At 39.7% G+C, this 12,982-nt stretch overlaps 1 protein-coding gene across 5 annotated transcripts in view; it reads left to right on the top strand.

The window, feature by feature from the left end:
- pde10a (phosphodiesterase 10A) overlaps positions 1 to 12,968 on the top strand; it is a 63,449-nt gene extending 50,481 nt beyond the window's left edge. For 3 of the 5 annotated variants that reach the window (XM_005737053.2, XM_005737052.2, XM_005737054.1), the window contains 18 exons: positions 112 to 161; positions 268 to 408; positions 1,325 to 1,480; positions 2,447 to 2,497; positions 2,967 to 3,025; positions 3,269 to 3,320; positions 3,892 to 4,034; positions 4,796 to 4,888; positions 5,135 to 5,321; positions 6,152 to 6,294; positions 6,590 to 6,673; positions 6,796 to 6,946; positions 7,056 to 7,211; positions 8,342 to 8,514; positions 8,669 to 8,780; positions 8,988 to 9,068; positions 10,435 to 10,523; positions 11,579 to 12,968. In XM_005737053.2, the coding sequence (XP_005737110.1) occupies positions 112 to 161; positions 268 to 408; positions 1,325 to 1,480; positions 2,447 to 2,497; positions 2,967 to 3,025; positions 3,269 to 3,320; positions 3,892 to 4,034; positions 4,796 to 4,888; positions 5,135 to 5,321; positions 6,152 to 6,294; positions 6,590 to 6,673; positions 6,796 to 6,946; positions 7,056 to 7,211; positions 8,342 to 8,514; positions 8,669 to 8,780; positions 8,988 to 9,068; positions 10,435 to 10,523; positions 11,579 to 11,678 (2,021 nt within the window). In that variant the 3' untranslated portion in view covers positions 11,679 to 12,968. Of the gene's footprint in view, positions 1 to 111; positions 162 to 267; positions 409 to 1,324; positions 1,481 to 2,446; positions 2,498 to 2,966; positions 3,026 to 3,268; positions 3,321 to 3,891; positions 4,035 to 4,795; positions 4,889 to 5,134; positions 5,322 to 6,151; positions 6,295 to 6,589; positions 6,674 to 6,795; positions 6,947 to 7,055; positions 7,212 to 8,341; positions 8,544 to 8,668; positions 8,781 to 8,987; positions 9,069 to 10,434; positions 10,524 to 11,578 lie in introns of those variants that run through there. The other 2 variants (XM_013911876.1, XM_013911877.1) reach the window with 2 other exon arrangements.
- The last annotated feature ends 14 nt before the right edge of the window (positions 12,969 to 12,982 follow it).

The following is a 12,982-nucleotide window of genomic DNA, read 5'->3' as shown; positions in this document are numbered from 1 at the left end:
GATTGATTGATTGATTGATTGATTGATTGATTACACATTCGCAGCATTTGGCCAGATTGTATTTTAGTCACTTGCTCTGCACATCTGTGTCTCTTTTTTTTTTTCCTGCAGCAACTAAAGCTGATGGATTTGCACTTTACTTCTTGGGAGAATGCAACAATGTGAGTTCTGACTTCTTCTGTTTTTTTACTGATGCATCTCTGTGTATATGTTCCTTTTTTCTCCAGTTGTGCTTCACTTCCTGTTCTTGTCTGTTCTTCTCAACAGAGTTTATGTTTATTCACTCCAACGGCGGCCAAGGATGGGCCTCCATCCCTCATCCCCTCTGGCCCCATCGCATTTGGGACAACCATTGCCGCTCATGTTGCCAAGACTCGCAAAACACTGCTAGTAGAGGACGTCATGGGGGTATGTGTGGCTGTCATCCATCAACAGTGTAACATTTCAGTGCATCTAGTGTTTGACTACTTTATGTAGCTATAAACATATAATGAAATAATTCTTTCTTATTGGTCTCATTGGGTTAATGTGCTCAACACTGTCAAACTAAAGATATTAAAAAATAATCATAATAGGAGTAAATATATGAAACAAAAGGTAAATTAGTCAATACTAATTAATGAATTAATATTTTGTTAAGTGATCAAATATATTAAATTTATTGTAGGCATTCTTTAAGTAATTATTATGATTTATTTGGATGTTGCTGTTGTGTGAATGTACTTTTGCATTAATTCTCCTTTTTTAATATGTTTAATTAGTCTAGCGCAATTTTTGCAAATGTTTCTTTTGTGTTGCCTCAGTTTATTTTCCCTCGTTTGTCGTCATTTTCTTTTCTCATTTCCTTCAATATTTCTGCTTCATTAGGCAAATGATGAGTATTTATGTATTGGGGCATTTAGTTTGTTATCCAGTTATGCTTTTGCCAGTATTTTCATTTAGTTACACATAATAAATTATCCCTCTTTTGATTTACACTTCACACTTTGAACGGGAGCAGATTTCAAAGGAGGTATAAGAAGAAGCTTCAGAATTCAGGGAAATATCAGCACAGGCACACTGTAGTGGAAACTCTTCAAGTTTAAAAGTCAAAACAAATCAGGTTCAGCTTTAAAGAAGCCTTAACTTTATTATAAGGTGTGTGTGTGTGTCTCTGTGAGTGTGTGTCAAAGTGAAATTCTTAAGAAAACAAGCGCATGAGACACATGTGGCGTACTTTTCATAGCAACAGATTTAGAAACAGGAGTTTCTTTGTAATCTTCATCAGTTAATACGCCCTGTGCAGTTCAGGTGATAATGTTCTTCGCTGGTCTTTGTGTTGCAGGACGAGAGATTCCCCGACGGCACAGGGCAGGACTCAGGGATCCATGTTCACTCTGTCCTGTGCCTCCCCATCGTCACTGCCATCGGGGACCTCATTGCCATCGTGGAGCTTCACCGGCACTGGGGCAAGGAGCCCTTCAACCTCAGCCACCAGGAGGTCAGTCTGACCCAGACAAAACACACCAAGAGTGGGAGGCTGAAGCAAGGCTCACAGAACTACAGTTAGCCTGGTATTACCCTTAATCTGGATCTGTTTGAGATCTCTGTTAGCTTTGTGGGCTTCATTTTTATTGTCAAAAATATATAAAGGGGTATATTTGTCTCCAGATGAAAGTCTTTCTGTGAACAACAGTGCATTGAGCTGGAAAATGGCTTTACATATAGAGAATGTTGAAGCAGGTGTAGGCAGGGTGTATAAGCTTTAAAGATCAAATTTAAAATGCAGAGCATTTAAAATGCTCTTTTCATTTCTGGTCATCGTGTAGATATAATCGATATGTGAACAGCTTGTAAAAGTCAGCATAGTTTAAACCTGCATCAGTTTGTTTTTATATACTTTAAAGGGGCTCAACAGGTAGCTATTTGCTTATTACACATTAATAACGCTTTTTGGCATTTTTTAATTTTTTATTGTTTTATTGTGTTTAGTGGTTTGCCATATTGAATTAATGTACAGTGTAAACTACTGCAAAACACTGAAGGTGCAAGTCAAAACCTCATAATAATGAGCTGAACGCTGACATGCTTTTTAAACCTGCAAAGTCCTGCTGTTATTTTCAGGAGTTGTTGTCCCCTTTTTAATCACATGTGGACAGTGAAGGTCTTTTCTGTAACTTGTGTTGCAGCTTTTATTTTTCATTTCATTGCTTAAATGCAAATATACAATAGAGATGCAGCAGGTTTGAGCCTGAGTTCCCAGAGTTGTGCTGAGTTTGTGGGGTAACTAGCTCTTCTGTGATTATGAGACTGCCTGATGTGTAGAACAGATAATTACGTTGAGATTGTGTCGTAGTGAGAAAATGTGATAAGCACAGATTAAACCTGCACGGTGTGACTTAATGTGTAAATTGCAATAGTATTTGTACTGCAGTTCTTTGGAGCTAAGCCTTGCTTTCTTTTCCAGGTTGCTACAGCTAATTTAGCATGGGCATCAGTTGCTATTCATCAAGTGCAGGTGAGCAAACCTCTGGAGAAGCAGAACTGAAAACTGAGTGTGTAACAGATACAGTATACAGTAACTCACTGAAGACTTGTCAGGGGAAAAGGCGAATCCTACCTGCTCCACTTATTACTGTATGTTCTCGAATGATTTTGTTTGTTCTGGTTCTGCACCTGTGTTTTTAATGGTTAAATCCACTGTGTACAAGAACTGAGTTGTCACCGACACCAGTCCAATCAACTGAGCCGTAGTTTCAACAAATAGCTCCCCAGGGACGTCATTATGCCCCAGTCCTGTTTTTATATGAACAGATAGCATAACACCTCAGAGAAGCAGCGTCCCACTGCAGCTCTGGCCACAATGGACCTCTGAGCCTGTGTGAGCAGTGCAGCCCTGCACTCCTGGGTTAGCTGCTCTCTATTCTCTGGGAAATTTTTTGATACGTTTGTGTACTCACTCGTGACGTCTTTTTCCTTGTTGCTAGGTGTGCAGAGGCCTCGCCAAACAGACTGAGCTCAACGACTTCCTACTAGACGTATCAAAGTAAGAGCTGCTCCTGTTACAGTTTCCCTAACACCAAATAACTGATACACAAAGTGAATATTGTTTGGTCTAATAAGTATCTTGTCCTCACAGCACGGCTGTGATAACATAAAACTTGTAGCCCACACGATAAAAGAGATTACTACATTTTAGGCAACCTAGCTTTCATGTCTTGAATGTGAACGTCATCAGAGCTTCCCATTTGTCAAACATCTCAATGCGCCATTTCTTCTTTTCGCACAGAACATACTTTGATAACATTGTGGCAATAGATTCTCTACTTGAACATATTATGGTGAGTGTGATTTCTGCAAGTACGTGTTCATTCACATTGTCCTCAAGGCTACACATCCTGGGAGTGTGTGTTAAATCATGTCTGTTAAAAAGACTAGCAATGCCGCAGTAACACAGATTCACTCCTATCACTTTCTAAAAATAATAGCGTGCTCATAATGATTATTCTTAAATAATTAAGTGGTTACATTAGTTTTAGATACATAGTAATACTAAATAAATGTATTGACTTGGCTCAGTCCAAATCAATACGGTACTTTGTACATCTAAAACAGGCAAGTGTAAAATGTGGTTTTCCTGCTTCTTTTACTAAAACCTGCTTCTTTTTTTGTATGTTTTTGGTTGCCTTGTGACTGTGGTCTTAACTCAAGTCATCTGGTTCGAGCACTAAAATAAGAGGGGATGACTTGTAGTTTTTGCTTTTTTATAATTCTCCTCATTTAACTGTTCAGTCCCGAATCACTTAAACCAGCAGTGTTTTATCTGCTTTGATAGATGTAACTCCCAAGTTCTTGTCAGTCCCCAGTGTTGTTAATAAGATTCTGTCCCTGATGTTTTTTTGTTTTTTACAGATATATGCAAAAAACCTGGTGAATGCAGACAGGTGTGCACTCTTCCAGGTAGATCACAATAACAAAGAACTATACTCTGACCTGTTCGACATTGGGGAAGAGAAAGAAGGCAAACCTGTCTTTAGGAAAACCAAAGAAATTAGGTATGTACACTTTTTTTTTTTTTTTTGCTTTAGTGTGCTCAGTGTGATGATTTTATTATTTTTAGACATGACTCACTTTTTGATCCTATGTTCAGAGCGCACCGTTTAAAATATTCTACTGGCCTCCTGTGACAAAATCTGCTAAAGTAATAAAAAGTATATGCAGTAGAAAAATAGCAATGGAATAGTAGAGTATTATTTTGCAGCATCTAAGCTGCTAAATTGAAAAAAAAATAAAGAAGAAACATTAATTACATAAATGAGTTCATATTCTGTTAAAAGCAGAATTGTTTGAATTTTCATCTTTAAGTTTTAAACTTCATATACCTATATGTATTCATATAGCTTATTTTTTCATTTGTATGTATACATGCATGTATTTGTTTGCATATTTTTTTTTCCAATTTATTTTTTTCATTTTTAAATAACATTTTTATGTCTGTATCTTTTTACAATTCATAATACTTGTCTTATTTAAATTTTCATTTATTTTAACATTTATTTTAATCAATAAAACAGTAAATAGGAAAAGAAATTAGTAAATAAATACACAGTGAAATCACATAAAAAAATTAAAGCTATTTTAATTATTTTTGGCATGTTCAGTAACACATTGTGTATCACTGCCACAGATTTTTTGCTGTTCTCAAATCTGCAATGGTTTACAATTTGGACTGCAAATGTCCTAAATTAATTTCCGTATTGGTGATTTATTACTGAGTTTAAATGCAGATTATCTCTCTCCTTGTTTTTGTGTGTAGGTTTTCTATAGACAAGGGAATAGCTGGCCAAGTGGCTCGGACAGGGGAAGTCTTAAATATCCCAGATGCCTATGCAGACCCACGGTTCAACAGGTAAAACAGGCTCTAAGCCATTTTTACTTACTTTTACATTAAATAAATATCTTAAATAATGCTACTGAAGAGTTCTGCTTCAGTTACTTTTGCTTATTCAGTTGTATGCATAAGACCGGTGCTAAGATACTACTACTTTTAATGGAGCCTTTCAGTATGCAAAAGCAGTTAAAACACAAACATGCTACAATGTATGAGTCACAAGATAAGCTGACAAAATCAACATAACTATGTCTTTTTGAACAGAGAGGTGGACTTGAAAACTGGCTACACCACGCGGAACATTCTGTGCATGCCCATTGTGAGCAGGGGGACCGTTATAGGTGTGGTGCAGATGGTGAACAAGTTAAGCGGAAGTGCCTTCACTAAAACAGATGAGAACAACTTTAAGATGTTTGCTGTCTTTTGTGCTCTGGCCTTACACTGTGCAAATGTGAGTACACCAAATTAGTCTTACACTTCTTAAAAGACTAACTAGTGTTGTCTAACTGCAAATGCATACCCCACTGACTTGATATCTTCCCGCACACACTTTTCAATCTACATACATTATAAGAACATTGTATGTATGGCGTACCTCCAGGCCACGAGTGCTCAATTTTAACCATCTTATTTTGACATAACTCCAACTTTGACGTGGCGGCTTCATCGGCAACCAAAAATCACAGTCAAACGAATAAAGTGCAGTTTCTATTTAAAGTGTGCAGTGCTGTAAAAATGCATAATCACCGGGTGATTATCCCTTACATGTAACACAAACATTTCATGAATCATGCTAACTCTCAAAGCCTGCATTGTGTGGCCTGTCTGTCATAGCGTGTCCTCGCTGTGGGGCCTGACTCACTGTCATCGCTTGCGACAAACTTACGCATGAGCAGCGTCACAAACTTGCTTTTAAAATTGATGCGAGATGTTAATATTTTAAGATGCGAGGTCTGCATCCGTCCAGTGACAGGATTTGTGTTTAGTTGTAATTTATGCCTCGTGTCTCTGGGAAGCTAACTTTGGCTTGCTTCTGACTCAAAGTGATTTACGGGTGAAGGTGTGATGCCTTGGGCCTTTACATGAACATCTAGCTTGAGGACAGGGATGCAAACCAGATGTGGAAATGCTATTTGGAGACTACAACTTTAACTTTCACTGGAGAGACTGATAGAATTTTACATTGATATTATAAACAACATTTCTGTGGTATGTATAGCAGTGTTCAAGTTCTCACTTGGCATTTTAAAGACTTATTCCAGGTCTGTGATTTCCCTGCAGATGTACCACAGGATCCGACACTCTGAATGCATTTACAGAGTGACGATGGAGAAACTGTCTTATCACAGCATCTGCACATCAGAAGAATGGAAGACCCTCACCCAGCTCAACCTCCCTGCACCTATTTATAAAGAGATTGAAATGTGAGTGCCTCCTCTGGCGGCCTTCTAGGGAACTCATGTTTTGACCTTGAGTGTAGTAGACATGAGTGTACAGCCACATGTCTGTGAAAGGCACAATGACACAGCGCAGACCTGGACTGTGTCGCCCTGCAAGAAGAGTGCAAACACAAACACAGTGCAGGAAGGGCCGTGTCCTATAGATGTCAACCTGTCAGTTTAAAACTCTCAGATCTCAGAAGTCCCTTAATCTGCATGTTGTCTCCTTTTCCCAGATCTGCTGATCATGTTAATTTAAACCTTTTGCTCCCTCCTCCAGGTTCCACTTTGACATCAGTCCCTTTGAGGAGATCTGGCCTGCCATTTTTATCTACATGGTTCATAACTCCTGTGGAAAGACCAGGTAGCGTCAGCAATATTGTTTACACAAACCTACGACTCAAACAACAAGAAACTAAATGGAATAAATAGTAAATAAACAAACATCCACTACCAGTTTCTTTCCCTTTTTTCCCCTTAATACAGCTTTGAGCTGGAGAAGCTGTGCCGGTTCACCATGTCCGTAAAGAAGAACTACCGCCGTGTGCCCTACCACAACTGGAAGCACGCAGTGACGGTGGCACACTGTATGTACGCCATCCTACAGAAAACCTCTGGGATCTTCACAGAGCTAGAGGTTTGCTTCTTGTTGGGTCTGCTAGGAAAATAACTGGAAACAAGATCAACATCTGCTGTCACTGTGTGCTTTCAAGAAAATGTGTTTTTATTTGCCCACCATTTTACAGAAGAAGGGTTTGCTAATAGCCTGTCTTTGCCATGATCTGGACCATCGGGGGTATAGCAATGCCTACCTCCAGAAGTTTGACCATCCACTGGCTGCTCTGTACTCAACCTCCACCATGGAGCAGCACCACTTCTCTCAGACTGTTTCTATCTTGCAGGTAGAGATCCACAATACAGAATTTAGGGTACCTTGAAAATCAACATGTTAACCTTTAATCTTATTTCCACAAGTGTTTAATAGGAAATAAAGAACCTATTACTCAATGGCTCAGTCACACTAGAGTAAAAATATGAAAGCACCTCGCAGTGACTTGGAAAAAAGATCAGTGGTTGCCAAGTTATTGCAACGAATTTGTTTCAAATTCTGCAACCAGTTTCAAAGGTAATTACACAGCTTGAGTGTAACTACGATTACACTCTTATCCTCTGGGCAACTGTGTTTGATCACAAGGTGAGTGCACACGTTGCCTGGTGGGAGGCAAACAACTGCGCTCCATTTTGGACTGACTGCAAACAATAATTGCCTCCTAATTTATTAATGTGGACAAATTGCCAACACGCTGCAATAAATTGGAGTCAGTATGCGCCAATAACTTGTCTGTGACACATCTGTGGACTCAACCGGTCCAGATGACAGCTAATAGCCAAATTATCCCAAACAGATTGTATGAGATCGCCACCGTGATTCCATTCATAAGACAGCAGAATGACAGCAGACTCACTCCGTCTCATTCCCGTTTTATCGACTTCTTGATGGATACGAGTCACTTTGAAGATGGCTACTGACTGCGAGATTTCGTGTCTGTCTTCGAGGCAGGTCAAAGGGAACAAGAGTTCATTGCACGTGGTTACAATAATTTGGGTTAGTGCTACAGTTTCCAGGCACCATTTCCCCTAGTGTGACTGTAGCCTAAATAGTATACTTCACTGGACAAAGAAATGAAAATAACTTGATCAGCAAAACAGAAAAAGGATCAGAATTTAAAAAATACCCATAAAAAATGTTCCATCTGGTTCTGCAACAATGTCATCAGCTTAGAACAAACAAAAAATATTTTACTATATTAGATAACGAATCCTTATACGAACTGTCAGTTACATATGCATTCACAGGATCATATGACTTAGTTCTGATTAGCGTCTTGCAAGGTGTCTTTTGTAACATGCAGGATCTGCTAGTTTGGGCTGTAGCCCTGTGATGAACTTATGTTTGCAAGATGTTGTAGTCTAGCTGAATGCCTCATAAGTGGAGCTTTTGCTTTTTTATTGATCTCTTTGTTTCTCATAGCTGGAAGGGCACAATATTTTCTCCAACCTGACTTCCAGCGAGTACGAGCAGGTGCTGGAGATCATTCGAAAGGCCATCATCGCCACAGACCTCGCCCTCTACTTCAACAACCACCAGCAGCTGTCGGAGATGCTGACCTCATGTGCGCTGGATTTGAACAACCATTCCCACAGGTCAGGCTACGACTCACACTGGGGCACAGGTCAGGTCAGGACCACACCAGGTCTCATCAGTATCACGCTGTGAAATGTTAGACCTGGCGCACATAAACAGCACATTGAGTCCTTCCCCCCTGCATGGATATAACAAGGCTTTGCTCCCCTCCAGGGACCGTGTGATTGGTCTGATGATGACAGCATGTGACCTGTGTTCTGTTACCAAGCAGTGGCAAATCACACGACTCACAGCCAACGACATCTATGCTGAGTTTTGGGCTGAGGTACAGTGGGATACTGTTAGACTTTAAACAGTTTCAGTGTCATGATTATGCCTCCAGTGTAACAGTCTGGCCTCTATTATTGCTCATAAATGCTGCTTCAACTTACAATTTGTAAGGCACAACATCGTGTTGTCTAGTGGTCAGGAGACTTAACCACAGTGTGCAAAAATAAAAGCCACGTTATCTTGTTATTTTGTTACTCCACAGGGAGATGAGATGAAGAAGATTGGGATCCAGCCGATCCCTATGATGGACAGAGACAAGAAGGACGAGGTTCCCCAAGGCCAAGTAAGAGCAAGACATTTACTCGTGTGTTTTAACTGCTTTAAATATTTAATGAATGTTCGGCCTTCTGATGGGAAATATATTTTAAAAGAACAGCATAGGAACTGTTGAATCAATGCTTTTGTAGTTTTGCTTCTGTACACCACGGCAGTGGATTTTAAATCAAACAATAAATAGTTGATTGAAGTGTTGACTTTAAGCTTTAATTCAAGGGGCTTTCGAAACCTTTTGCTAAAAACTATTTAGCAATTACAACCATTTTTATGAACAGTCTCCATTAAATTCACGGCTTCTGTAAACTAAACAGTTTAATGGCCACAATATCTGTAGCTGAATTTGCATTTTTTGGCTTTTCACTATAATTTGAAATATAAAGTCTAAAGAAATGTCATTGCAAGCGAGGGACGCCATCATTAGACTGAAAAAACAAAACAAGACAAAAAACATTTAGCCAAATCAAAAATCTGGTTCATTCTTAAAAGGAAAAAATAGTTTGGAGGGATCAGCAAATCCAAAAAATATGAAAGACCACAAACGACAACTAAAGTGCATGATTGCAGAATTATTTCCATGGTTTAGAGAAACAAGTTAATAACATCTAACAAGATTAACACTCTCAAGTCTACAATCAAGAGATTCCCAAGATGAACTTGCACCAGAATGATGGGAACAGAAAATATGAGGAAGGAGAGAAATCTCATGAGCCAAAGCAGACCTAATCTTCAGTTAAACACGGTATAGAATATGTCACAGCATGGGTGTGTATGGCTCTGAGTGGAAACAGGTTGCGACTGTTTATTGATGATGTGACTGCTGATAGAAAAAGCAGGATGAATTGTGAAGTGTACGAGGCTATACTTTCTAGCACTTCACTGTGCAAATGACTAATGACCTCAGGATTACTGCAAAAGCAGCCCAAAGGTTTCTCAAGGCAAAGATACTGGATATCCCTCAGTGGGTAAGTCAGTAAGCAATCTCTATCCAATGGACCATGCTTTTCAGTTTCCTGAAGATAAGACTGAATACAGGCCTGGCCAGGCAGAGCATTTCAGTGGAGGAAACACAGCATTTGATGATGTCCATGGGTCCTAGACTGCACTAAAAACAGTCCTTGTATTTAAAATGATGTTAGTTTCTCCAAATAACTTTGAGCCTCTAAAAATGGAGGATTACATATAAAAATGTATTTTATTCCTATACAAGTTTATGAAACAGTTTTCCAACGTGTCTGCACTTCAGTCACACTTGATTTAAAATCCTCTGTGGTGGTGTACAAAGGCAAAAATGCAAATATACAAATATTAGCACATGCTACATGTTTTGCTATTATTAAGTCCATTTTACATTTGCTTTCTCATTTTTTTTAAAGGTGGGATTCTACAATGGTGTTGCAGTTCCATGTTACACGACACTTGCTGAGCTTTTTCCTCCATCAGGTCCTCTGCTAAAGGCCTGCAAGTAAGTTATTCAAAGCTAGAGTTGACAAAGAAATTGAGTGAATGAATAATTCTTGTTTTTTTTTGTGAAAAATGTCTAAAACGCCAAAGTCTAAATGTTGCTTTACACGTTATTGTCATGCTTATTTCTGCTCTGCTGTGATCGATAAATGAGCTGACAGCAGCTTGAAGGGTAACCAGTAATGCATGCGCCGTCCTTAATACAGTACTAATCCAGTAAGATCAGAGGTGATAAGGTTTGTGTGCACAGGCACACGTTTTTAAGCATTCCAGTGAAAAATACAAAAAAATGGCATGTTCTGCTATTAATGTTTGACCCCACTTTTGTTATGAGTTTTTTAAAAAAGTATTTGGATTAAATGAAAAATAAATATAGACTACAGTGTGCTAACTTTGTGCGTCACTGTGTGTGGTGTGACATTGTGCATCGGGCATGTCTGCGTGCACAATAGATAAGAGTGTAAAGAAGGTATTTACAGTTGTTATTTCTGGTTTTTGAACGGGATTGTGTTGCACATTCGTCTGCCCTTCTGCTGCTTTATAAAATGTGTCCTTGATCTGTGGGGAATGCAAACAAAGTGAGCAGTGTAATACTTAAGCCCCAGCTGTACGTCAGCACCGGGCTCCGTGTGGGCAACAGGCCTAGACCCTGTGGAGCCCTGCTGCGTGTTGTGGGATCTGCCAAAGACGTGTAAACTGCATCAGGCTGTCTAATTGAATAGAATAGCAGCAAAGGGAAGGTTTTGCTTTGTTTTGGTTTTTTGCACTCTTGTGTCAATCACAGCACATGGGGGAGAGATCACCTTCATGACAACAAGAACTGATTGTGTTGCCTGGCCACTGTTGTAGCTACTGTTTTGTTTTGCAAATCAACTTCGTCCTTTTTTTGTGTGTGTGTGTGTGTGTTTTGTAGTTTTGCAATTTTTGCATGATTTGAAAATTTTGTGTACTGGTGTGATTCTTAATTCTCTTATTTCAGACTCAAAGCCATGCCTCTGCACTTGTAAATGAAATCTTTGCCACTGTGCATCTGATCGAGGTGGTTTGTATTTGCAGAGAGAACCTGGGCCAGTGGGAGAAAATAGCAAGGGGAGAGGTGGAGGACATCGTGCCCAGCCGGCCTTGTGATTCGGGCCCTGTTAAGGTGGACAACTGACAGACAAAGGAGGGTTGCTTGCTCACCAAAGGAACACAGCCTGAATCCTGCCGTTGACCCAGACCATTGAAGGGGAATGAACCCGCAATCTGTGTTGGCAGGAGACGGATTAGATAAAGGCGACTTGACTTTCAAAACACACACACACAGTTACCTCATCGGGTGACGGAGGTGTCAACACTGACGGTTTCACCGATCCCAGAGAGTGACAGACAGTTGTTGGTGAGGGAATTCAATCCATCGCCCTACGTCCACTCAGCTTGGGAATTCACTTGGTAGAACAGACTTGGTTGCTTTATTTTGGCTGTATTATGTTATTTTATTATTTTTCTTCATATGAGCTGATTCCATTATGGTCTTGTATTTGCAGAGGCCTTATTCTGAACCTTTCACAGGCTAGGATATGTGAAATCTTGTTGTCAGTTCAGGCTTTTTTTTTCCTTTCTTTTTTTAAAACGGTACTGTTTGCCTTCTGTGTTTGCCGTATGCGCACTACTTCAGCAAGGTATTCCCAGAGACAGAAGGAATGTGTGGAGCAGATGTAGGGGTGTAATGCCATCTCATTGAGAAGGTGGACACTAGATTTTTTTTTATTACTTTTTCAGCAAAAATCCTTTGCAGTACTTGAATAAAGACATACAGCCTATTCTGCGAGGAGATGGCAGAAATCCCCTGCAGTGTATGCTACAAGCGTGAATGAACTGTGATGAGTTACATAATGCCGACATTTGTGAATACAGTCACAAGAGAGTCACAATGTTTCCTGAAGTGGACCCCGCAGCCTTTTAGCCCCAAGCGTGTAGAAACCTGCTGCACAGTACATCAACATCCTTCGGATTAACAGGATCTGACCCCAGATCAGCAGTCACTGTTTGTAGTACGGAGATCAGGAAAAAGGAATGAGCAAGTTTCCCGTTCCAGATGTTTATATTAGGCCAAGACTGCATACTGCTTAATAATTTCCTCTCTCATTTTTGAAGCCACTATCACATCATCAATTACTTTGCACAACAAGTTAACTAAAGAATGACTGTAGGAAGTGGACTGCATAGTTTGGGATGTTTTATCTTCTCTTTTTTTTTTATAAGCAAGTTTCATAGAGGCTGAAGTTAACGGCAAACAGTCATCTGCTTCATATTTTCCCATAATGTCAAACCTGTTAAGCTAAAGTGAAATATGTCCAACTCTGGGATTGCAAGTGAAGAATGTAGTTTGACCGTTTGCCGGTGTGTGACTGAAGTTTCCCTCGAAGGAAATCAATCATTTTACACTTTTACACTGATTCTCCAACCTCATGCTGGGGG

The sequence above is a fragment of the Pundamilia nyererei genome, unplaced genomic scaffold, assembly GCF_000239375.1.
Source record: "Pundamilia nyererei isolate P.nyererei 1_Seehausen unplaced genomic scaffold, PunNye1.0 scaffold00073, whole genome shotgun sequence".
Taxonomy (NCBI): Eukaryota; Metazoa; Chordata; class Actinopteri; order Cichliformes; family Cichlidae; genus Pundamilia; species Pundamilia nyererei.
This window is presented reverse-complemented; position numbering and strand designations above follow the sequence as displayed.